Raw genomic sequence first — 27,039 nt, forward strand, 5'->3', positions numbered from 1 at the left:
CCCCACAAACTAAATTGCTTATTACACCCTCATTTTATTTCTAGACTTTATTATCCTGATATTATTTCTAGACTTTATTATCCTGATATTATGTTTTATTGCTTTTTCTATTGCTGTGACAAAACATCACAGCCAATGCCACCTCTAAGAGAAAACATTCAATTTGGGGCTCATGGTTCCAGAGCATTGGAGTCCATGACTGTCATTGCAGGGAGCACGGGGGCAGGCAGGCAGGGCGCTAGAGCAGTAGCTGAGGACGTATATCTTATTCAAAAGCATGAAGCAGAGAGAGATACCCAGGGAAACAAACGTGTGTGCTTTTGAAACCTCAAAGCTTGGGACACATCTCCAAGGGAAACGTGCCTCCAAATCCTTTCCAAGCAGTTCCACCCTGGGGATCAGGCGTTCAAACACTTGAAATGATGGGTATTCTTATTCAAACCACCTGGTTTTTGAACTAGTATTCTTCAATTTTTAGTTAGTGACTTTGTCCATAATTAATTTAGGAGAAGACTTTCTGTTTTGCCACTCCTGGAGACTCCTAGCCTTGTCCCTGGCACACGATTAGGTGTTTCAAATTTGTTGATGAAATGAATGAATATACAAGCACATGCATGTATATTGAAATTTTAGTACAATGTTTTGAAAGATACATGTTTGAATCATAAAAGTATAATGTTAAGTGGGGGTTCCTGTCGCTCTGCTTTGCTTCATGGGATAGTTGATCAAAACTCGCTAACCCAGCAGCAGTGTGGAAAATTCACCTTGTCATTCTACATGTTCACTCTAACTTAACTGCTATTCCCATTGTTCTATCAAGTTATGTTCCCGTTTGTACTGGGCCTTAGAAAATTAGCATTGCAAAAGAAAAATAGCATGCCTGCTTATGGGATTTTTACAGAGTGGCAGGGGATATGAGCTTTAAATAAACTACTAATTAAGCTATAATTGTGGTAAAGTAGTCTTTAAATGGCAAGTTTTATGTTATTGTAGAATAGAGGTTCTCATGTGTTAGTGATTTTTTTTTTTTCTTTGCGAAGGAGCCATTTGCCTTTATGGAGATTCTCCATTGTCACATTTTGGAAGGGGACAGAGGTATTTAATCATCAAGGAGGGATATGCTGGGTTCACAGGTATCCTCCATACCACAAACTTATTCAACCCAAAATCTAAGTAATGCTGGGGCCTAGGAACTACACTCCAGAACTGATACTTAAACAAGTAAGGAAGTTTCCAGAAAGTGGGAGGACATACAGACAGAAGGAAGAGTATGCAGAGCTGATGGCTGGAGGCGAGCTTCTTTACTGTACGCAGAAGTGGTGGTGTATGAGCCTTTTTCAAGCAGAGGACACAAGGTGACCTTGGAAGGAAAGGCCGAAGTCCAGTGACACACAGCTTTGTAGGTCACTGGATATTCAGAGTGCTGTTGAATCTATGACCTGGAAGTCAAAAGTTAGGTAGAGTTGGAAGTAACTTTGAATCTTTTTCCTGAGTGGTAGGTGAAGTCCTAAACTCATGTTGGCACCAGTGTGGTAGCTTGTCATTTTTTTTCTTCTGAGAGTACTCAGCTTACAAGGGGCAGGACCAAAAAGGAGATGGTAGGGTTCACTTGGGGTTAAGATTTGTCAGCTAGATGGGGAAAAAAACAAACATGTACTCATTGTAGAAATAGATACCAAAATTGCTGTGGCAAACCAACTCTCCTTCTTGACAGTCCTGGATGGTTTTGAGACTTTGGTACTTTTCATGTAGAAATATTTAAACATAAAATGTAGTGGGTGGGTGTATATTCTTTAGTAATTGAGTATTCTTTGTGTTTTTTTTTTTTTTTTCTTTTTGGTTACTTTTTGTTGATAAGTCCTTGCAATATATTGAAGCTCACATTTGACAGCACAAACTTAACTTGGTTATTGTGTAACTTCTGAATTAGAAATAAGCTCTCCGTCTTCATATGGTGTTTTGTGGCCTATGGCAGATACATAATTATTCCTTTCTCTTGAAGCACAAACAGGAGGATCAGACTATTTAGAGCAGCCATCCAGAAGTGACTTCTCAAAGCACTGGAAAGAAGAAACCATCCGAATGATTGCCAAAGCATCACATGAGTATGAAGATAAAGGTCCTGAGACAGTTTTGCAGTCGGTAAGAACATTTTGTATGGCTGTTGGGACACAGCATTCCCACCATGTAGTGGAAAAGCACCCTGTCTGGGATTCTGGGGTGCTCTGGCTCTGCCATGACATGATCTGGGAGCATGAGCTACCACTTCCTCAGCTTACATTTTAAATACAATTCTCTCCTAAGTTTCTGTTTTTCTGTCAGAAAAATAAGAAGACGCAGCGATCACAGACCGAATTAGCCATTTGACTTGGAATTTAAAGAGAAGTATAAAGTTAAATGCCAGTTTTCATGTTCCTCTCTTTCCCGGTCTGTGATCTGCAAATCCTGGAATAATTAGAATTTAAGAGAGTTGTCATTGTTCCGTGGTAAGGTTTTAACAAGAAGTGAAAATATTATTATAAAATGAATATGATGTGCAGTTTGTGAGTATTCTGGGTACAAATTGTCACTGTCATCATAGAGTCCTGTAGTTTACAGTTTGTTTTATGGGAGCAAATTGAGCACAGAAATATGAGGTTAAGTTGTTAGTGAGTATGAGTTTGGAAAACACATGGCAATTTTGTATTGCAAGACCACTATATCTGTAGTAATCCCCACCCCAATTTTAGAAGTGAATATAATCAGCCTCGATGCAGGCTTTATGGGAGTTCCTTTAGGATGTGAAGATCGTCTTTGTAGAGAACTAAAGCAAATAAGGTACTTCAGAAATTTACATGTCAGTCTCAGCAATAGCCTGCTAAATTAAGACCTCCATTAACCAAAATTCCCAGTAAGTAAGACATTCTATTAGCTATTTTAGGTATAGTAATGAACTAAATAATAACCAGAAATTCTTTTACTTTCACTTCCAGCTTGAAAATATATTACAGCCATTTAAAAATGAAAATTAATTTAAATCTATTTTGTTTTATGACTATAAGGTCTACAAATATCTTAGAATCTGTAAATGAATTTAAGACTGGTAATGCTAAAGCTTTTTTTTGAAAATAATTGTGCTTCATAAGTCTGCAAAAGGGGTCACGATAACCTGGGAACAAGGACAGACAGTGAATATGGGGAAACACCTTCCAAGGTACAAAATTTTAACTTAGGTCTTTGTAAATTGGGCCCTTGAGTTATTAAAGGCTAAGGTATGTCTTGCTTTTAGCTTGGCTTAGACAACCAAAAACATACTTTAGTGTAATGTGGAATTATGTTTCACTTGAGTTCAGCTAATCGTAAATGTTTTAGCTCACACACATCATCACATAAATTTGAATGACTTAAATGTCTTGCTATGGGAATCATCTTATAAATTAGCAATGCACTGCCTCTTATCTACTTGAAAAAGGAAGAGAGACAAGAGAATATGACTGGGAAAGCTAATTGTTTTCCACATTGATTATCTTGTTAAATAGCGCCTCCATTGACTCCATTGTCTCAGAAATCTGAACTTGTTGAGGAACTTGTGAGCATTGGCTATCTGAGCAGCTGGTGGCTCTTGGTCTCAGCATCATTGCTTAGGAGCCTGGCAACTGGTTCTTGTTATACTTTCGCATTTCTACTTAGCATATATTAGAAACTACAGTGAGAGAGTTCAGGCTTTAGATGGGCATTTCTTTGACTTTTGTGTATACAGTCTTGAGGAAACTTTTTACCTAAGTTTCAGTTTTCCTTCTTTCTGCAAATTTGAAATGACTGGAGTTATCATGGGATTTGTTTGTTTTGCCTAGTTTTGATAGCAGGCATGGGGTGCTGGTCCTTCACCTCAGCTCTAGGGGTCTCACAAATACACAGTACCTTAAATTCCAGTTGTAGAGTATGCATGACTCCCTGTGAAACTAACAATCACAGAAGCTATCGACATTCTCCAAATGTCCAAGCAGCTTGCTTTGCAGGAGAATTGCTTTGATTTCTAAATGAACACTTTAGAATATTTAAGACTGTGGAAAGCAGGTGACAAGAAAGAACCATTATGCCTGGTTTTAGTTGTTCGACAGTGGTCAGTCACTGTTAACTTGGGCTTTTCTCCTTTTGTTTTAAACTAGAGTTTCAAGATTGCTAGCATGGTTGCAGCATGTTTTATGTCTTACCTCTCTTCTTTTATTCACCTAAACTTCAAGGCCATGGGACTGGACTAGGCCTTCAGTATAAGCAGACAGTTGTGTAACTTGATCTGCTTAAGGGGCCCCCTGGCGGTAGGATCAGGATCCATCCCTGGTGCATGAGCTGGCTTTTTGGAGCCCAGGACCTGTGGTGGTACACCTCACACAGCTTTGATGCAGGAGGAGGGGCTTGGACCTGCCTCAACTGAATGTACCAGGCTCTGCTGACTCCCCTTGCCTTTTAGGAGAAGGGACTGGGAGGTGGGTTGGGAGGGAAGTCTCAGGAGGGGTGGAGGAGGGAAGAGGTGGGGATCTGTGGTTGTTGGTATGTAAAATGAATAAAACAATTTCTTAAGAGAAAAAAGAATAGTTTCTCATGTTATAAACTCAGTAAAAAAAGAAATTGCTGAATATTGTTCCACTCAATAGTTGAAATTTTGTATACTTACCCAATTCCATTGTACATTTGTTTCTACTTTTACATTATTATAAACAGGCCATTATAATAAATAGTTTCTACATATTTTAAATGTTTCTTTAAACTAGATTCCCTGTATTTAATTGTTGTATTAAAGGTGTAATGTAAATACTCAAAAGTGGTACCTGTTCTCAAAACAAAAACAAAATGTACTCATTTACTCCATAGTCTCTTCAGTTTTTCTGAAAGAAAGAAACTGAAACCTAAATTCCATTTCCCCCCACTGGAGCTGAGGACCGAACCCAGAGCTAGGCAAACGCTCTACCACTGAGCTAAATCCCCAACCCAGAAAACTGAAACCTAAAGACACAGTTTACTCTGGATCATATTTCCAGTCAGAAGTAAAATCCACAGCTCTGAGACATTATCACTTCCTTTTATGAGAACATTTTTACAAGACCATTCAGGCAGAGAGTTTCGGGCTATTTTAGTTAATTCAATGTGGTAACTGAGGACCTTCCTAATTTTGTAGCCCTGTTTTGGTTTTGTTAATTTTTTTACTAGGAGGTTTGAAATAATAGAACATGAAAAATAAGCATTTATTCTTACGTTAGTGCACCAACTACTTTTTTATGAAAACTATTCTGAGTCATCTGTGCTGATTTGAGCAGTTAAACCTCTCTCCTTCCAGCACTTAGCAGTGCCAACGTGGCGCTTTGACACTTAACTGGAGCAAGGAGGGCTTGTCTTTGTTACCTCAACTTCCTGCCCCCAGGAAGTTGTTTTACAGGGACTCCGGAGGTATTTTCTTGAACTTTGTATTTTCTGATGATATTTTTAAGGTTCATTTCCTTTTTAATTACATGCATGTGAGTCTCCACATATGGGTTTGTGCACATGTGAGTGCAAATGCCCATGGAATCCAGAAAAGCACATTGGACCCTTTGAGTTCGAGCTAGAGGTGAATGTGAGATGCCAGACATGGGTGCTGGGACTTGAACTGAGTTGCTCTGCAGGGGCTGTATGTGCTCTTTTCTGCTGAGCTATCTCTTCACCCCCATTATCTAAAATGATACCATTTAGATTGATTAGCTTGCAAGAAATTCATCACGGAAGTCCCAACATGGATTGTAACTTACTGGCTTACTTTCACTTCTGTGAATGGAAACCTTGAATAATCTCAAATACTACAAGTATTATTAATTCTTACTTACAACAAACACATCTCTATATGTGTGATAGTAAGATGGTTTAAACTTATTACAATATAAATTATTCAAAATAATTTAATAGAATAATGCAATGATTTTGGCAATATCTGCCATTTATAACAGCTGTTAAATACTAGATAATTAAATATTAGCTCATGATCACTGCAGCCGTGCAGGGTGGGTATTTCTGTTCTAGAGGATGAGAATTCAGATAAGTAGAGCACCCTAAATGTATTATAAAAATAACATCTTTAAAGGAAACATTTCTTTTAAAAAAAGAAATACTGTTCTTAGCCATTCTTGTGTTTTCATTGTTAAGGTCTATTTGAATAATGATGGAAAATATTTAAAACATTATTATTTACTTATACTTCAAATAGAAATAACAATTTGTAGTTGTTATTCCCATTTCAATTAGAACCGATGTTTACTTTTGCTAAAAACGTTCTGGGACAGGTGGCAGCGACTGAAGCCAGCTTCTCAGCTGCTCAGTACTTTTAGCTCTGCTTTTGACATGGCTGACTGGGGTAGAGAGGATGTGCAAGTCATAAACCTGTCAGTTAACAGCACTGTGTGAAAGCTTTACCCTTGCGAACTCCTGGGTTTAGAGTAGGTCCTAATCTCATTTTCACAGAAAGAGCAGGAATGTATTTTTTTTTTGGGGGGGGGGGGGGGGGGAGTAACAAGGGTTGTATCTCTGCTTTAAATACTACTGCTAAAGGTGATGCTGGTCCTTTTTATTTTTTGAAAAGCTACTTTAAGCATTTCATTTGGAGTGCAAAGAGAAAGGCTACTGTTTTATATTATAATTGGATTAATAAATTTGTCTTTAATGTTTACCTGTAAGTGGGCTTCTTTTATATTCAGTAAATATAGATATTTTAAAAGAAATTATGAGTCTGTGCATGTAAAGAGAATGCGTCCGGTGTTGTCTTTCCTAATGTGCATACCAATGATTTTCTTCGGCAGAACCCTGAAAAGACCCGCAGCCAACCACCTTGTAAGCAGCAAGTTGCAGAGGTGGAGCTCCCTCGTGTAGGGCGGTGTGTGACTGAGTCAAAGGAGGGAGGGTATGATGACGAGGTACCTTTATTGCAGTGTTGTGTGCATCCTTTACACTCACCCTGGAGGCATCACCATAGCATCACCGGGGGCATGCTTGCAGCCACGTACTTAAAGTCTGTCCGCTACTGCGTAACATACAGCTTTACCTCCTGTGGTGTGAAACCCTACCAGCTACTAACAGAACTTGGAAATTCAATGTAAGGTGAAGAGGTACGCTTAGAGAAGAGTTGAAAAGGATGGTTTTGTTTCTGGAACTTCGTTATACAGAAATAACTTCAGTTTGCTCTCGGGCTGACAGATTGCAGTAAGAGTCACTCGACTGCATAATAAACATTTTGCATTTAAAAATAATGGATTTTTTCCTAACCTGTTTCACTTGTATAATTTCTCTTATATTTTGCCCGTCCTTGCCTGCCACCAGAACAGAAAGCCCTACAGCATGGTTACAAGATGGACAACTGATGTTTTTGCTGCTCTAGACTCAGTCTGGAACAGCGAATATGGTGGCTGGTGGGCATCCCTGAGTGCCTAGCAGGGCTTTCTTTTCCACAGGCCTCCATCTTCCCACTTCTCCTCTGACTGTCTCATCTTCTTAGTTGTACCAACAACCTTCAGGCGCTTTTGTTTCTCATGATGAAGCTCTCTTTCATCCAACTGAAACCGAGATGTTTTAGTTCATTAGTGTTGCCATCCCTTTTCTGTATTTTTCCTTGAAACTCTTTAAATGGCTCTTTTCTGTGTTGGAGAGAGGGCCAGAGAAGCAGTTTTTGAATAGTGACAGAGATAGGTGGGCGTGATTTAGGAGCAGAGAGATCCATTGGCTACCACAACGTTTTAGTGTTTGTATCAGTGGATGTGAAGTGAATGTGTGTCAAGTATTTTTTCCAGTATCATTTATTCCTCCAAATGCATTCCTGAGTTTTAATTACAATTTTGTAAGGAATAATCATCAAACTTCAAGTGTTATAAAGCATTGGTATCATCACTGTGCCAATATGAGAAAGTGTGTCTCCTGAAGGACTAGATTTAAAAGCTGGGAACCGGCAGGAGCATTTGAGGGTTGGTATAAGCAGCCAGTGAGTGGTGGGCACACTGCAACCCTCCATGTATAATCCAGAGTCAAACTGCGAGTAAGTTTTGATGAATTGGAGGTAATGACCAAAGGGTGGAAATTTCAGTGAGACAGCTTAATAGTACTTACCATCAGAGGTATTTTAAATACAAACAGCCAAGAGTGAGCCCGTTTGAGAACAATAGTAATTAAATATTATAAATAGCATTAATAGTAAGTACTGTGTTACATTGTTCCATGTTTGCTCTTGAAAATTATCCAAACTCAATCATTTTAATAATTCTATTATTAAAATGTTCTAGTTTATTATAGAGTACCTAATTGCTTGTTTTCAGTGTGAACTAATTTTGGCATTTGTGAAAGAATTGTGATTACTCACAATTTCCTGGGAAAGCTTCTGTTACTGACAGAATTGTGTGTTGTGGTGTAGTTGGCATCCTTGCTTAATAGTGCATGTGCCTTTGACTTTTTAAGATCAGCTGTATGGATGGAACGCTGTTGCTTACAGATAAGCAGGTTGTACAGTTGTACAGGGATTCCGAGCCCAGGGGCGGGAGATGGATTCAAATGGAGTTCTTCACAGGCTCACCAGTTTTCAGAAAATGTACTGGTTTTTTTTCATTCATTTACTCAGAGTTGGTGCTTTTTTCTCAACAGTTCTCTTGGAAAAGCATTCACTTTTCCAAGTCGTCCAGAAGGGGGTGCTGTTTTACAATCCTCAACTTTAGAAAGGATGCCTTTTTGCAGTTTGTACAAAGGCATCCTGTAAGTCAGCTGTACCACTGTACAGACACTGAGTGATGCTTCTGCTTGTATGTCAGAACACAGTCGCTCTTTTATAAATGCATCCTTTGATTTGTAAACAGTAGAGAATAGGGGTTTTTAAGTTGCATGTAAATAATTCCTTTCACTTTATTGTAGGTTTTTGTTTTTCGCTGTTAACCATTCAGAAACTCTTACTTTCAATTTCTGTGGCAGATCATGATGACACCCAGTATGCAAGGTATTATCATGGCGATAGGTAAATCCAGGAGTGTGTATGACAGGTGTGGTCCTGAAGCAGGGTTCTTTAAGGTACTATTAACATTTTCATATTTTTAAAAAATGTAGTGTTTTTCCATGGCGATAGTTAAATCCAGGAGTGTGTATGACAGGTGTGGTCCTGAAGCAGGGTTCTTTAAGGTACCATTAACATTTTCATATTTTTAAAAAATATGTTTTACAGCCTCTTGTTTCTTTAAACAGATTTCTGTTTTTTTATCTGAATCATGACAACCTGGTGTTCTGGGAGCTGCTTGTGTGTAAGGTTTTAAAATCCTTTTTCTTTTTCAGTGCAGATTATTAAAGAAAAACAGAACAATTGATCTGACTTACTACAATAATATGTCTTATTTGTTGTTAGCAATTTAATCAAGAAATTAAGGATTTTGAAAAGCAGAAACAGGGACTGTGTAATTGCTTCTGGTAACAGTTTATTTCATCCTTAGAATTCAGACAATGGATTGGCCAGTATTAAAAAATGTTTCCTTTAATTTTTCTATTTGATAGTAAACCAATTGTTTGGTGTATTCTGAAAATTATTTATTCATGTATTACCTTTTGTTTTTTGTTCTTCACTGTTTTTTCTCTATTCTGAATTTTTACTATTCTGGTCTCAGATCAAGGAACAGGAGGCCATTGAGTTGATTCTCTCTTTCACCATCTCACACCTTCCCTTTTAAGTGTGTTAGCTCTCCAAAGTTTTGTTTTATATATATATATATATATATATATATATATATATTTTTTTTTAATTTGAAAGATGAGAATACTGGTGTGGTTTTTTTTAGATTTACCAAAAGACTTTGTGTGTGTGTGTGTGTGTGTGTGTGTGTGTGTGTGTGTGTGTGTGTTTCCCCTTCTTAGGGCTGTTTAAAAAGGATCAGTATTAGGAATGTCAGTTTTAGCCGGGTTGGGGTGATGTAGTCCCTTAATCCCAGCACTTGGAAGGCAGAGGCAGGTAAATCTTTGTGAGTTTAAGACAATCTTCATGTGCAAAGTGTTTTAGGACAGCCAGAGCTGCTATACAGAGAAAACCTGTCTCAAGAAAAACAACAACAAAAAAAAAAAGAAAGAAAGAAAGAAAGAAAGAAAGAAAAGAAAACTGTCACTGTCTGCTCTGTTTTAACATTAAAATTCTAAAACTGTCATCAGTTTTTCAGAAGCAACAGCCTCTTGCTAGTGTTTCTTCAGTCCAGTATAGAGAACAAAAGCAGTGTACTTAATTGCCTTCTTAATTAGTACTTTTGAATTTGTTGGAATTATTCTATTTTACTGATATTTCTTACAAATTTTTAAATATCCAGTTTGAGTTGTTAAATTGTAAACATTCTGGCAGACTGGTCCCAGGACAAATTGATTAGTCTCTTAAGATCTCATGCAAGAGGTTAAAAAATCCCTCTCTTAACAAGACATAAAATCCATGAGAAAAGGAGGAAGAAGACATTCAAATACATTTGCAGCAGTGATGTTGTCTGTGCTCCTTACAGTGTGTCAAGCTGCAGATGCTACCATTTCCATCCCCTCCTGCCTCAGTGAGGGTCTCTATTGCTGGGAAGAGACACCATGAGCAACTCTTATATGGAAAACATTTAATTAAGGGGGCTCGGCTTACAGTTTCATAGGTTCAACCCATTATCATCATGGCAAGACATGGCAGCAAGCAGGCAGACAAGGTGCTGGAGAAGGAGCTGAGAGTCTACATCTTGCAGGCAACAGGAAGTCAATTGACTGTCACACTGAGGGGAACTTGAGCAAAAGAGACCTCAAAGCCCGCCCCAGCAGTGACACACCTCCCCCAACAAGGCCACACCCCCTAATAGGGCCACTCCCTTTGTGGACCATTTTCTTTCAAACCACCACATCTACCTCCCTTTTGTCCTTCACATCCCTTTAGTTGTCCCCACACATACATTTAACTTTTGGGGGGTGTAGTTTTTTGTATTTGTCATTAGCTTCTCTCTCTACCAGTTGCTTGAGTCTTTTCTTACTTTTATTAATTTTAAGTATGTCTTTTTATTATCTGGTATCCAGAAAGCTTCTTAAAGAAACTGACATTGAAACAAGTAATGCACACATCAAAACATGGACTATGAATGGATTTTCTCACTTGCTGTGAGTCACATCAACTCTCTGGCCCAGTTGTTGTCTCTGTCTCTTTCTGGTTTGATAGGCATAGTCACTTAAACCTACTCATATATTTACAAGTTTTTCTATTCATAAACATGCCCAACACATTTGTAACTTAAAGTAGGACTGTGTTTTGTTTCTTCATTTTGTTTCTTCCTTTATTTTCCCATAGTATGGTGGGCCACACGTCATACACTTATCACATTATTTTTTCTTTCTTTTCCATTGGACTTAACAAAATGGATTTAAACATTTCCATAGAGAGTATGTGTCCATCTGTGACACACTGAGGAGCCCATGGGACTAGGATCTCAGCATTCCTAGAATTTACTCCTGTTCTAGGTTAAGAAGTTGGTACTCAGGAGGGCTCTGTCCGCAGGTGCCTAGTTTTAAATACAAGTTGTCTCACCTATTTCTCTAATCTTGGACAATATATTAAATTATCTAAGCCAGTGTTTCATTGAGCCCTCTTAAAAGTCAAATGATATAAAGAACTTATTTATAAATAACTTATTAGATAATATCTGTAACAAAAAGCTTAATTGAAAATGTTGCTTATACGTCTCTGACGGAGGGTTTTGTTTCTGGATATTTGGGTTACTTCTGGTTGTGAACATCATTCCTCATTGAATACTTATGCAAATATAGGAGAGTAAAATTGGGAAGTCAAATGTTTGCAGATTTTAAGTGCTGTTCATCAACTGTCATGTTCCTTCAGATGTATTGATTTTCAGCTTTATTGACAGTTGTCTGATGATAGAGCTTTACAAAGTTTAATCCTTGATTAAAATGTGTTTGATTTTTTTTTTTTTTTTTGCTGAGCATCAGTATTTTTTCAGAAATACTGCTGTTATTTATGATAACTGTCTTTGTTCTTTATTTTCCTTTTTTTTGAGATAGGGTTTCTCTGTATCACAGCCCTAGTAGCTGTCATATAACTTTCTTTGTAGACCAGGCTGGCCTTGAACTCATAGAGATCCATCTTCCTCTGCTTCCCTAGGGCTAGAATTAAAGGCCTGTGATAGCACACCTGGTGACTTTTTTCATTTTTTTTATATTGTGGGAATTTTTATTTGTTCATGTTAAGTGAGATAAGATAATTTATTCATAAATAGTTTGCCAGTTGTATTTTGCTGTTTATAATTTGTATTTTATACTCATTTTGGATATGACTTTTCATAAGTGGCTTTTTTCATAGATATAAGAAATCTGTATGACTGCTTCTAAAATTATACAAATCATTAATTCTTCTCCTTGCATGCTTTCATCCATAATTCAGATTATAGGATTTTTAATTTTCTTCAAATGGAAAAAAATCTAAAACTTCCAAACAAATTTTGTCTAACCCATCTTTAAGTTTATACTGACTTAAAATGCCATTTTTATCATATAACAATTCTCCATGGTAACCCAAACTGTTTGTGTCTCTTTGTTCTATTAGTGTTTTTAAAGCAATGAACGTATTACCTCTTGTACCATTGGTATATTTGACATTTTATAGGAAAAATACTTGCTAATTTTGGGAGTTTTTATGATTTTTAGAATCAATTGCTATGCCATCGCCAACCTTGAACCCTTAGAGAATTTGAGAGACACTTGCATTATGTTCAAATGTTAATTTAGGATGAAATTGGAAATTATGTTTTGATACTTGGATTATTTTAAAAAGGAACCAAATACAACTTTTCAATCTGTCATCCTTTGCCATGACTTTTAATAAGGTTTCATAATTTTGCTTGATATTTATCTTAGTTTTTACATTGTTCTTAGATACATAAATGTTTTGTTACAAAATGGTATTTGCAAGTTATGATGAACATGGATAATATATTTATATATTTATCTTATCAAAATCCTAGCTTTTAAATAAATTTTCAATAAGGTCTCTTCATTATGTAATTAAACTGTCCCCCAATAAATACTTCATCACTTCCCTTATAGCTGTTTATTTCATATCTGGTTTTATCATGTTGACTATAGACTGTAGTGTATATTCTCAGTGTTAGAATAATGGTAAGAGACTAACTTGTTGAGTGGCATCTTACCAAGTTCACAATCAAAGGTTTTAGTTATGATGATTGGTACTAGAATGTAGAGACTGGGTGATACTATATTGGAGCTTATTAAAGTCTAGTGAAAAAAACTAAAACAAATACCAGGTTTTTATTTAATGGCCCCCACCATACTTCATATTGCAAGTATGTAATGTTTTTGCAGTAGCTACAGTAATTATCTTAAAATAATTCCCATTACAGTAGCCTAAAATAATGAAAGATTTGATTAGGAACATAACACAGAAGTAGTTTGAAGCAATGTATCATGTTCCCTTGACTACAGGTGGCACTTGTGTAGACTTGGATGGACTCTGCTGGGTAAAGTCTGTCCATTTCTATCAGTAGTTGAAGAAATATGGATGGATTTTGCTGGGTGAAGTCTGTCCATTTCTATCAGTAGTTGAGGAAGTATGGATGGAGAGCATCATGACTGGGTTCACCTTGGAAAATTAGAAGACTCACACTGAGCAAACATAGGAGAGAAGCTTATAAAATATGAGGGTGGATAATGTTTACAGTTTTAAGTTTAGTATATATTGGTTGTTAAAATTTCATGTGCCTCTTCTCACCCCAAATTGGGAAAATAGGGCTTTTAAAAGACATCTTTGTGCAAAGTGCATATGTGTTTTTAAAACACACAGTGACACTGATAAGCTTATATGTCAAAATATATTTGATTTTTAGGGTGATATTTAAGCACAGCAATAAGACTTGACATGTATATATGAGGAGAAAGGTCATTTTTCCCCTTGGGAAAAGTATTTTGAAATAATTCACTATAAAAAATGAATATCTTCTTTTATTTTTAATGCTTGTTATGGAGAAAGGACTGATTAACCTTTTAAGTGTTATATGGCACAAATAAAATATTTCAATAAATGTTTTTAGTTATTTTCCTCTAAAATATAGCAAGATAAATTATAGGATTACTTGAGGAAATTATGCATAAAAAGAAGTGAAGAGAAGAAACTAATAAACCTTTTATTAATTGAATGGATTTTTTGAAAAGTGTCTTGCATGCAGCCTAAAGTATTTTATGATTAGTAGACTTAGAATTTAGATATAACTTAATGAATATTTTGAAAGTGTTATGTTTAGTTATGTGGGCTTCATGTGATTAATACAGCAGTATTTGGTACGTTAGTCTACACATATTTATAGTTATATATCATCTAGATTGTGTCTGTATGCTGAAAGACGTATTAATATTTTGTGTTATTCGTTCTTGGTTTTGAAGTATTTTATGGTTATAAAGGAACACGTGATACTACAGCATGTATAATCATTATTATTATAGTAATAAAATTCAAATATTGTCATAACCAGATAGCCATTTTGAGGTGACTGGAAGGCCACGGCAGTACTGTGAGTGCTGGCAGGCCTCCAAGAGCCCAGGTAGTTCTGGACTCTCGTTCCCTTGGGTATGTCATCTAGTGCGACAATTGCACCACAGTGGAGACCATCCCAGCATCTCTAGTGATGCCTCAAGACGGACTTTGACTAGGCTGTGACCCCACAAGAATCCCATTGTGGGTGAGATGCACCAGTTTATCACTTCTGTGTGTGGGAACATGAAGAAGATTTGTAAGATGATGGGATAAGGAAGGTCCTATGTAGCTAATTATCTAGAAAGTTATTTTAAAGTGTGGAATATGGGGACTCTTCATTGTACCAGCTTACTTACCCATTAAAAGGTAAAAATAAACATTTAAATAATTACAGTTAGAATAATGAAGAACTTTAAATTATAATTGATCAAAACCTTTGCTCTCGTTTTATTTTCTAGGCAATTAAATTAGAATATTCAAGGCTGGTTAAGTTGGCTCAAGAAGATACCCCCCCAGAAACAGATTACCGTTTACATCATGTCCTGGTCTACTTTATCCAGAACCAGGCTCCCAAGAAGATCATTGAGAAAACATTGCTCGAACAATTTGGAGATAGAAATTTGAGTGTTGATGAAAGGTAATATAAAAACATAAAGCATCTAATTCACATGCTCATACTTTTCCTATTGTTCTGGTTTTGGTTTTGGTTTGCTAATCACAAGTGTAAGTTGTATGTGCATACAAAAACACAATAAATATACCATAAAACTTACCTTTCATTAATTTCAGTATTTGCTTTGCCATTTCTCTAAAATTTCTAGCTATGACCTTTTAAAGTTTGAACTGAAAGTAATTTGGGTAATGTCAAATAATGAATAAAGACATAACTCTTCTATGGAAGAAAAAATGTGATTTTTTTTTTTCGACATCTGTGCTGGGCAGATTTTAGGTCAGATAATTTTGTTGTCAGGCTTTCATGATTTATCCGATGTAGCAAGTACACTGTAGGAAACCAACAGGGCCCTCAGCTTAGACAAACACAGCCCTCTCCCACATACTCCCAGTAGCTGCCAGAAGCCATAAGGTGACATCAGTAGAGAGAAATACCTAGCCATGGAAAATACTTTGCTATAAAGGAAGATATAAAATAGTGAATTTTGTTTACCTATAATTAATTGTTGTCAGAATGTCTGATGAAACCCCAATGTTAATTTGTTTTCTATTTAATCTGAATTTCATAAAAAAAACTAGACCTCAGATATAAAGGTTCAAGTTAATAAAAGTTATTTTTCTTTACTTATCTTATTTTTGAGACACTGTATAATCCTGGTTGCCTTTTGGAATTCACTGTGTAGACCAGGCTGGCCTCAAACTTACAGGGATCTTCCTGACTGACTCCTGAAGGCTGGAATTAAAGGCGTGCACCACCACATCTGGCTCTTTTTTACTTCTCTAAAAAAAAATTATTTGTGTTTGTTTTTATGTTGACGGGGAGAGAAGAGAGCCATGGCTGCTGTCCTGCATGTCTGATAGTCAGAGGACCGCTCTGGGCAGTTGTGAGATCAGCAGATTGACTCTACTCAGGGCCTCAGACTGTTGGGCCACTGCTCTGGCACTTGTGGAGACTGTTTATATGTGTGTTCTATAGTTTAGTTTTATGCAACATACTTTGACAATTTTTATGGATTTTGTTTTTGATTTAGAAATGTATTTTTTATATTTGAAGGTGTCACAACATAATGAAAGTTGCCCAAGCCAAACTGGAAATGATCAAACCTGAAGAAGTCAACTTGGAGGAATATGAGGTAGTGTGCTTGGGGAAATACTGACCTCTAGTTGATGCATTCCATATTCTTCATCGATTTCAACATAACAGCCTGCATTTTTATAGATGATAAATAAAAGTTACATTTTTAAGTTAATACCAAGTTAATTCTTTGATAAGGATTTTAAGATGACTTTGGTACAGTTGCTTATAGACCAAAATGTTTTAAAGAACATCTTTGGCTTTTATGTTCCCACATCAGCTAGTTTTCAGTTACTCTTATAGAGAATTTTTCTGCTTTAAAAAGTGTAATAGATGGCATTCGTGTTGAAAGGGCGAAGATTTATTTGCCTACCAAGCATTCTTCTAAGGACTGCAGGTGTACTGACTTCATCCAGCTAACAGCTCATGAGACCGTGGGACAACTGCCCAGAGTGCTCCTCTCTGACCTCTACACATACACCATGGCAGCCATGTCTCTCTCTTCTCCGCCAGCACCCGGCCAGCACCCACACAAACACAAACACATTTTTTTTAGAGAATTCGGAAGAGCCAGAAATGGCGATGCGTGGTCTTAATCCCAGGTAGTCCTATTACTGGTCAGTGCATGAGCACTTGAGGTACAGAGACAGGAGATGTCTGAGAGTATACACACACACACACACACACACCATGGCTTATGAGATTTTTGTGTGTGTACAAAATCTTTTATTAACATTGGTTTGAGTATATATTTTAATTGACCAAATTTAAGCTTCTAAAATTAATACTATGTTTTGAATGTATATTAAAATTACTTTTATGTATATTTTTGTTAATCTTCACTCTTATTTACAAACTTTATTTTCATTACATTTTTTTAATTAGAAGACAAGACAATGGTTTCATTATACTGTTTTCCTGTGTGTGTAGGTCTTTGCTAGGATCCCATTTGGTCTCCACATACCCTTTCTTGTCCATCCATCTACTGGCATTACTTGTTTGTTTGGTGTTTTTCATCAGGGTTTTACCTCTAGCCCTGGCTAGCCTGGCACCCACTATGTCCACCACATTCATGTCAAGCTTGTGTTCTTCTCCCTGACTCTGACTTTTTGATTTAAAGGACTTATATATGTATATGGGTGTTTGTCTGTATGTATGTCTGCACCCCAGAAGAGGACATCAGATTGCAAGGGACTACAGTTACAGACAGTTGCGAGCTGCCCTGTGGTTACTGGGAATTGAACTCAGGACCTCTGGAAGAGCAGCCAGTACTCTTAACCACAGAGTCATCTCTCTAATACCCCCTTGCATTTCCCTTCCTAAATAGCCCTTATCCATTTATGCTCTATCTTGTGTATATGTGCCTGACTATATTTCTATATATTTAATATATATATATAATATTTTCCTATTTAAATGTAAATTTTAAATATGAGAAAAAGATGCTATTTTGCCTTTTCTGCTTCATTTGTTTAAAATGATGATTTCCAGTTCCATCTAGTTCCCCATAAATGTCGTAATTTCATTCTTTATGGCTAAACGAAAGTAGGTGCGTGTGACTACCCATTCTTTAGCCATCCATCATACAGCCTTTGTAATAATATCCTTTATGAACATGTATCCCAGAAATAGCAAGCAAGTCTTTGATTCATTGAAGTACCTTTATTAAGTCATTCTGAGGAATGAAACTGGATATCCTCTTTACTTCATGTATAAAATCCACTTCAATTGAGAAAGCCCTCTGTATATGGCTGTCTGCAAGTCAAAATGAACAGAAAGCCAAAGTAAATTATTTACCTATAAGCGAAATGTATTGAGTGGAGTTGCAACCAGGACATACAATCTGGAGCAGTAATATTTCAGAGTATGCTTTCTCATGACCTTGAGTTTTTCATGTTAACTGTTGATTTGTGCCTTTTCAATTGGCTCATCTCTTCTCCTGATTCATACTCATGAGGCTTGCTTTTTAATTGTTTTGAATCTGCAATCCTTTCTCAGGTTACTTCCAAAAATAGGATCACTTTAATTTTATTCTGAAATTTCACGTTCTTTCCTACTGAAGAGTCTTAATTGTATAGGTATTTAAATGCCACATCTTTTAGCTTCTACACAATTCTCATCCTTTTGTTTGCTCTCAGTTCAGAATAAATCAGCAAACCTTGACCCACATGCCACCGTAGCTCAGCATCCATGCTGGCAAGCACTCTTTTCCTGGAATAGCCTGTGACTGCTCACACACTGCAGTCCAGAGTGTTTCTGCTGTGGGGGGTACCTCAGCAGCAAAGTCTCCTCCCTTTGCAGGAGAGTTCGCTGCTTGAGTTCTAAGGCAGCTCCAGAGTAGGTAACATGATACTTGTCAAATGAATTATCTGTTTGTGAAGATCAGCTAATAGTATCAAATTGAAATTTCATTTACAGTGAAGGACAATATAGAGAACATTTCTCTCTCCACTTTTTTTGTCAAAACTTCCTTTTAGATGAACCCTATATTGATTTTTTTTGTTTTTTGAACTATTTTTTATTAAACATTTTAAAAACGAAATTCCTCCCTCCCCAGTATCCATGCCCTACTGTTGTGTTTAGGGAGTGGGGCTTTCTTTTCACCTGGTCGATAAAGTACTCAACAACACATTTAAAATTGTTCCATAATAATATTAAATAAGTGAACTATGCCTTTTATTTCCTTAAAATTCTGTATTAAGCAACAGGTCAGAGCTCTGGACAGAACTGTATCAATACAATATTCCAGTCTGTACTATTACAACAATTTATTAGTAAAACTTATACTGACGAATGTTTTATGGGAAAAAAAAGCAATTTGATTACCCTCCATTTTATTATGTTATATCTTGTATTCTTAATCTTTTATTTATCATCCATGACTAAATGCCTAAAATGTTTTATATTGATTATTATACTGAGGTAGTATATATTACTGAAGTTATTTTAATTTTGAATTCATTTCACCTCATTTGCATAACTCAGGACAGTGCATTGTTTTATAAATATTCTTACCATAGTTTACTCTTTTCCCTTTTAATACGTTATATACAGGAGTGGCACAAAGATTATAAGAAATTCAGAGAAACAACTATGTATCTCATAATTGGACTAGAAAATTTCCAGAGAGAAAGGTAAGACAGATTGGGCAAATATGGAAAAGGTTTGTTCTGTCATTAACTCTATTAGGTGATTGTCATGCAATGCAAATTAGGCAGTATACATTTTAATGAACATTTTAGTTGGTAACAATTTAGGAATATTGCAAATTTAATACAATTAGATCACAGATCCTTCATATGAAATACATTTTCTTTCTTATACTATACTTTCTTATAAAACTTATCAAAAAGGGTGACATTTATGCCTTTTTTATCATTTATTAAATGTGTTCTTCAGGAGTTTCACACGTGAACACACTGCACATTGAACACTCCCCCTACCACCCTTTCCCATTTCTCCCCGTCCTCCCCAGCTACTTGCCACCAATTTGTCTCAAGCAGTCATGTCCACTCATTTTGTTTTGTCACCCACTGAATCGACCAGAGTTGAGTTTGAGCATGATTTGTCGTGACCATTGGTTTGGATTTGTCCACTGGAACCTAGTGGACTATAATTTTGTATGAAATCCATTTATAAAATTTGGAGAGTCGAAGAACTGCTAGTCCAGCATGTAGAACCAGTTACTTTCCCTGAAATCTGTCTGGGATGTTAGTGACTGTTATACCCCTTCTCCATCGAATGGACCCAAATCAGAGGTAATTCTTGTGCCTTTATCTGAAGCCCCAGGTACCATATAACGAGAACCTGTGATAGAGCGGTGTTCAGTAATGATGTGCTCCTCCAGTGTTTAAGCTCCTAAAGTTTAAGCCCATCACACACTCACAAAGGATCAAGTTTGTCTGTAGAAACTTCTAAAGAATATACATATTTAAAATCAAAGATAATTTGTAATAATTTCAATTTATATAACTATGAAATTATTTTAACTTTTTCTCTTTTTTATTGAAGATAGCTTTTTAAATACAATATATTGTGTTTATTAATTTCCCTCCCCCAGATCTTCCACACTTTTTCACCCACCCAAATCCACACCCTTACTTTCCTCCTTTCATTAGAATATAAATAGATGTCTAAAAGTAATAATAATAGTAATAAAATAAAAATTTATCAGTATTTTAACTATTATTAAGAAAAAACTTTTATGTACTTGTAATTTTCCTTCTGTGATAGCTTATATTCATTTCCTCCATATATTATTTAATTTCTATCTTAGTATCAACTTACTTAACTGTGATTTTTTTAAGAGACTGCTTTATTTTCAATGCGGTGTCTTATTGCAGCCAAGCAAAATGATGACTGGCATGTCTGTTTATGTGAATAACTGTAGGAAGTTAATGGTGTGCTTTTAATGACAAGTGGCCATTTCTTTCTAGAATGGAACTGTTCAACACAGTATTACCAACCATGACTGGCAGTTTAAATTTCCATAATTATATATTCAATTTCTTAGGAATACTGGCCACAATCTTTAAGCCACTCTAGATAGTAGAGTGCTTGCCAAGTACCTCCGACTTGTCTAGCCATAGATTTCTAGCCTAATAGTGGTACCAGTTATGAGTTTCTTCTTGTAGAAGTCTGCTGGGTCCTATCGGAATGTGGTTGGTTACTCCCATAGTAGTGGCATCACTCTTGCATTGGTAGGCCTGTCTTGCCAGGCCAGTTCTTGTAATTGTGCCATAAGGTCTTGCCATCAAGTTTGGGAGTGTAAACCAAAGGCAGCACAGCCTGTAATGTTTGGGGTTCTGCAGAAAGCTCACTGGTCAACAATTCTAAAAGAAATAGCCCATACCAGGAATTCTGTTTATTTATTCTGGTGTTTAGTAGAGGCATTGTTGCCCTGCTGTAAGGTAACTCTGTTTTAAGAATTGTGTGTGTGTGTGTACACACACACACACACACACACAGATGTTTATTTGTATGTATGTATATATACATGTATATATGGAAGCTATGTAGTATGCCTCTTTATATCTTTTTCTAAAGGTCTTTGGTGTTATTCATCCCTCTCCATACTTGCTCCTCTGTGTTACCCCTATTCTCCCATCCCAGTTTAACCCTTCCTAATTTGTCCCAGTAAGTTTCCAAATTGGAAGTATGTTTGTTCCAAATTGGAACTCACCCACCATGTCCTGTAGGCATTTTCTCTTTTATGTTTTTCCGAAGTGGCCAGAAATTTGTGTATACATAAAAAACATTACATGAGTTAAATGATACTTGTAAGTTTAAAGTAAACAAAACCACAGTCTTTTCATAGGAAAATAATGTGTTAAACACATTGATTATTGGCTTTCACATCAGTCTTAAATTTGGGCCATGAGTGGACAACATCAAAACCCAATATGCTGAAGACAGCAGGAGTTACCACTGAATTCTTCAGCTGAGGCCTTTCTCCTACTTTCTTTAGTTCTTTTGTTTTCCATTTAAGATGTGTGTTATTTAACCTCTCCTGCTGCCAGGTTTTGCTCTTGTTAAAAAAGTGTGTTTGTGCATTTCATGCACTGGATTTTTTTACGTGTCATATAGAATAGACATTTAAGTATATAGGTTGATTGTTTTATTATGGGTGTCGCCTTTTTCCTTGTGGCCCTATTGGCCACCAGTCTACAAAGACAAGGGGCAGAAGCAACAGCAGAGAGCTTTGTAGGCCTGTGAACATGACAGATATCTCTCTGGGAGACACCTTCGTGAATCTGTTCAACTTTATTCCAGAGTACAGAATGGTAGCTGGGGGATCACCTACTTTGCATTAATCAGCATACTCCTATCATAAGGCTCCCAGTACAAGTCTTAGACCATCTTTGGAAGCACGGTCCTATTGCAATGTTCCCAGCACAATGTCGAATTACCATATGGGCAGCAGGGGGAAAGCTTCTGTAGGGAACTGTGTCCAGGGTCTACTAGAGATATAAATCAGGCATCCAGGCCTAGAGACAATCTTCAGATAAAATCAAGTGGAGAACTGGGGTGGGGATGGGGGATGGGAGGGGTTGTTGTCCATGTTGTAGAGTTCAGAGAGAGCTGCTAAGCCATGGTAGACTCCAACCTCCAAGCAGCAGGGCCTCCTAGCATTTTATGATTGTAGATTGTTTTATAATAATGAAATACTAATATCATGTGTTTATTTTAAGGTATATAGACTCCTTGCTGTTCCTTATCTGTGCTTATCAGAATAACAAAGAGCTCTTGTCCAAGGGTCCTTACAGAGGGCATGATGGAGAGTTGATATCGCATTACAGAAGGGAGTGTTTACTGGTGAGTGTACATAGAATGTGTTTTCACTGGCAACAGGCTGGACACGTTTTCCACATTCTCACAAAAGTAATTGACTATAAACACTGTCAGGATAAAAACTGTGGTATATCTGCATAAAAATGTTTTTAAAGGAAGGATGATTGCTTTCATTATATTTCCAGATCTTATCATTATCGCCACTTTTTTTTGCTGGATCATGAAGAATGATATGCTATGTAGCAAATTACTAGTTTCCTGAGACTTATAAATCATGCTGGATTTAGTTTGCATAATGTAAAAATTTCATTGAACATAATGCCCTTTATTTGCAGCTGGAGACTGGTAGTTTTTCCTCAAATATTTCAAAGTCTCTTTAAAATATTATTATTATTGCAGATTTTTAAATGTTACTTTGAAAATATTTTTCTCTACTTTACAGAACTTTACATATGTAGAGCTCTTGGTTGATGCACATGGTATTTACTAGCTAGCCTTCCTGTATGACATCACAAATTCCCCCAAAATTTATTTCATTACATTGAACTCACTATTAATTCTGGCATCACTCCCTTCTACATTGTAAACCACTAAATACTAATTGTTTTTTCCTGTTTAAAAATAATGAGAAAAACCTCTCTAGATTTGTAATATGCATTAAGTGTAAGAAAAGAATTTTAAGTGGATTTTTGATGAAATATTTTCTTTTAGAACTATTCATTTTACATTAATTTTAATATGAAGTGCTGTCTTTGCAGTTTTTAATGAGATTATGGTGTGATTTTCTTTTCTTTTTTCTGTTGCCTTTGTTATGTACAGAGATTTTCCTAAAAGATTTGTTTTTGTGTATGGTGTCATTATATATGACTGCTATTTGTCCTAACACTGTTTGAACATATTTATCATGTCGTCTTTAGTGCAGGTACTCCTTTCTTAATTGCAAGATGAAGTAAAATGTGTTCTCTTCTCTCATTCCATTAAGAAATTAAATGAGCAAGCGGCAGAGATGTTCGAGTCTGGAGAGAGCCGAGAAGTGAACAATGGCTTGATTATTATGAATGAGTTTATCGTTCCTTTCTTGCCCTTGTTGCTGATGGATGAAATGGAAGAGAAGGATATCCTTGCTGTGGAAGACATGAGGAATCGATGGTGTTCCTACTTAGGGCAGGAAATGGAATGTAAGTTGAACCAGTGCTGTTAGGCACCTGGGATGGGATAATGCAACAGAAGATCCTGTTTGATCCTGTTTGATCTTCTATAGCACTTTCTTGTTTACACTGGATCCATTTGCCTCCTCTACAGGCTAAGATGTGCACATTTCTGTTGCCATGTCCTTTTAAAAATCATCTCATGTCCCCGAAATGGCAGTAATTCCGTGTATTTCAAAATGAATCCTCTCCTATAACAAACCTACTGTAGGCAGCGCTTTAATTTTCCTCTGTGTTTTGATGGATCTCATTATTTGTATTTGCAGCAAACCTCCAAGAAAAGCTGACGGATTTTCTGCCCAAGCTGCTTGACTGTTCTACAGAGATCAAAGGTTTCCATGAGCCACCAAAGTTACCTCCCTATTCTGCCCATGAACTCTGTGAGCGATTCGCCCGCATCATGTTGTCCCTCAGTCGTACTCCCGCTGACGGAAGATGAACTGCCCACAGGTCCCACACGCTACAGAAGCTCCTTTCTTACCACAGCTTCCTGTCACGGGATCTGCTTGCTGCTGCTAGAGTTTTTAACTTTTTATTTTAATAACTGCAAAGACAAAACGACTATGCCGACCTTAACCAGACTGCAAACAATAAAGCCGCGAACCGCATGGCACTCAGACTTTGTTTTATCTGGAGCCGATGTATAATTACAAATCGATTGATTTCTTGTGGCAGAACATTGCTTTTGACACCTCCTATTGCAGTATTGCCTCTCAGTTTTCCTTATCAACAGCTTTCTATTAGTCTGGAATCTCCAAGACTAAGCCATTAAGTGTTCAGCACTGTGTATGATATATACTATTTGGTAGCTTGTAAATGAAATCAAAGAATAAAGTTTTATTTATGGCTACCTATGTGTTTGTAAGCAGGCATATTGTATATTGGTGTGTATTTTAGATATATAAATGAATTTAGTCATGGGGTTGACATTGGGTGATGCATAGAATAATAGCCCTTTTGTTTACTCTAATGGTACCATATTGGAATTGTACTATTTAGCACCTCCGTGTGTCTATATCAACTAAGTTCTTGGACCTAAATATGTTGTAGTCAATCAAATTTTCACTGAAATGAGTGACTGGGTTTTAAGTCGAGCTGCACTGAAACTTTTAACCTTTTCTTAGATTAAACGTTTGTTCCTTTATGTATGTGTAAATAATATAATAAGATGATTATTTCAAGAGAAACCTGATAACAGTACTTGAATAAGGGCTATTGTGAAATTTAAAAAGAAAAATGTGCACATATACACACATACATGCACATACATGTATTCTTCATAATGGAGGGCAATGTTTTTCATTATATAATTATTCTATTTTTGTAAATTATATACTACTTTAATTGAAAATGTCCTCTACTAATCAATGCTGTGATGAAATTGATACTGTTCAACTAGGAAATATAAGAATCTTAACTTTTAATTTGCCTCTTTTTTTTTCAAAAAAGGTGAAAGATGTAGAATATTTTATAGATGGAACTACTGTTTTAAGATCGATGAAGTGATATTGTGAATGAAAATCTAGATTAATGCTTTAAAGGTAATCATGTTACCACCCATCTATTTTTGAATTTATAAAAATTCTTTATAATTGATACTTTGTTAGCATAGTAAAATATATAAATATGCTATGTGTATATATGTTTGTTGTAGCGTCGTCACAAAACCAATACTTTCTACAAGTGCCTCTCACAAAAGATCCAATAGAGCAGTGGTTCTCAACCTTCCTAATGCTGCGACCCTTTAATGTGGTTCCTCGTGTTGGGGTGACCCCCCAACACCATAAAATTATTTTGTTGCTACTTCACAACTATAATTTTGCTACTGTTATGAATCATAATGTAAATATCTGATATGTAGGGTATCTGATATATGACCCCAAAGGGGCTAAGACCTGCAGGTTGAGAACCACTGAAGCAGAAGAAGGTAAAACAATCACTTATGTGATGATTTTGCAAAGGGAATGTTGTATGGTGAGGCAACAACGAGGAGGCATCGGGACCCTACCTGTGTAAAATTAGATGTTGCATATTGTGGGTATCAAAGTGTGTTTGGCTTTAGAGTTCTTTACTGAATAGACTTCTGCACTAGTCTTTATGTCTGCTTAAAAGTCTAGAAATTTCACATGTGTTGTTGCACTTTGGCTAGTTTTCTGGCATTTTCTGATATCCCAACAGAGGGGTGAACTTCTCTATATTGATGTACATAACTGCCTGCCAAGGCACAAAGTAGTCCAATACCATGTGGAAATGTTTCTGTCAGGAGCATATCCAGGGGAGCGTGTAGTTCTTATGCCTATGGTAAGTAGTAGTATATTTAGTTTGTACTTGGAAAAGAGCTCATGGGCCAATGAGACAGCTCAGTGGGTGAGGAATGTGCCAAACCTGACAATCTGAGTTCAGCCCCTAGGACCCATAGGGGGAGAAGGAGCATTTATTCCCACAAGTTGTACTCTGAAAACACACAGACATGCTTGCACTAAAAAAAAAAAAAAAAAAAAAAAAAAAAAAAAAAAAAAAAATTAAATAAAATATAATTTTAAAAATGACTTTTTTCATTCCTAGGATTGAGTCTGAAATTACTTAGCAATATAAATGAACTTTATCCATACCTGGACAATCAACTTGTTTTCCTAGGGGCATTTAATCTATTCTTATGGTTTAGGTCATTGAAATTTCTTTATTAAAAATTAAGTATAACTTGATTTAAGTATAACGTGTAGCTTGTGATTTAAGACTTGGAGCCTTGTAGAACAGTTGTCCATGGAAAGGTCAACATTCAATCCTTGTCATTTTGGTTACTGTAGTATTCTCCTCTTACATTTTCAAATATTCGCAGTAGAAGTCAGTTAACCAAAGACGACTTATATACTCATGGTCTATGGAGACCAATACTCATGAGTGAACCTAATATTCTGGGAATAATAAATTCCAAATTATAAGACACTGTATTTAAGGGTACTAGTTCTCAAGATGTCAGCTCCAAAAATAGTGTTCAGCGTGTCTGGGATCATGGGAAAACTGAAAATCCTTGAGCCCCACCTCATAACTAAATTCAAAACTCTCCCCTTGTACCTCCATAGAATTTTTACATGTATTGACGTTGGAGAGCCATCCCATGTCACAAAGCTCTTAGTAGCATTTTGTGTATCTTAATACTCAGTTGATTGCCACCCTCTTTGGATTCTTAATTGCAATCCTCCTATATTCATTACTAGTAGTTTCAGAGAAGTGATGGGGTCTTTTAGTTGTTTTATTTTAGATATTACTGG

The 27,039-nt window shown here is 36.4% G+C and overlaps 1 protein-coding gene across 3 annotated transcripts in view; it reads left to right on the forward strand.

Annotated features, from left to right (window-relative positions):
* The window catches only part of Usp25 (ubiquitin specific peptidase 25), a 105,814-nt gene extending 80,219 nt beyond the window's left edge, over positions 1-25,595 (forward strand). The window contains exons 18-26 of one of the 3 annotated variants that reach the window (XM_036203560.1): positions 2,003-2,142; positions 6,804-6,917; positions 8,950-9,045; positions 14,980-15,158; positions 16,248-16,326; positions 19,323-19,402; positions 22,460-22,583; positions 23,542-23,737; positions 24,034-25,595. In XM_036203560.1, the coding sequence (XP_036059453.1) occupies positions 2,003-2,142; positions 6,804-6,917; positions 8,950-9,045; positions 14,980-15,158; positions 16,248-16,326; positions 19,323-19,402; positions 22,460-22,583; positions 23,542-23,737; positions 24,034-24,206 (1,181 nt within the window). In that variant the 3' untranslated portion in view covers positions 24,207-25,595. Of the gene's footprint in view, positions 1-2,002; positions 2,143-6,803; positions 6,918-8,949; positions 9,046-9,153; positions 9,198-14,979; positions 15,159-16,247; positions 16,327-19,322; positions 19,403-22,459; positions 22,584-23,541; positions 23,738-24,033 lie in introns of those variants that run through there. The other 2 variants (XM_036203558.1, XM_036203559.1) reach the window with 2 other exon arrangements.
* The last annotated feature ends 1,444 nt before the right edge of the window (positions 25,596-27,039 follow it).

The sequence above is a fragment of the Onychomys torridus genome, chromosome 12 (assembly GCF_903995425.1).
Source record: "Onychomys torridus chromosome 12, mOncTor1.1, whole genome shotgun sequence".
NCBI classification, from domain to species: domain Eukaryota; kingdom Metazoa; phylum Chordata; class Mammalia; order Rodentia; family Cricetidae; genus Onychomys; species Onychomys torridus.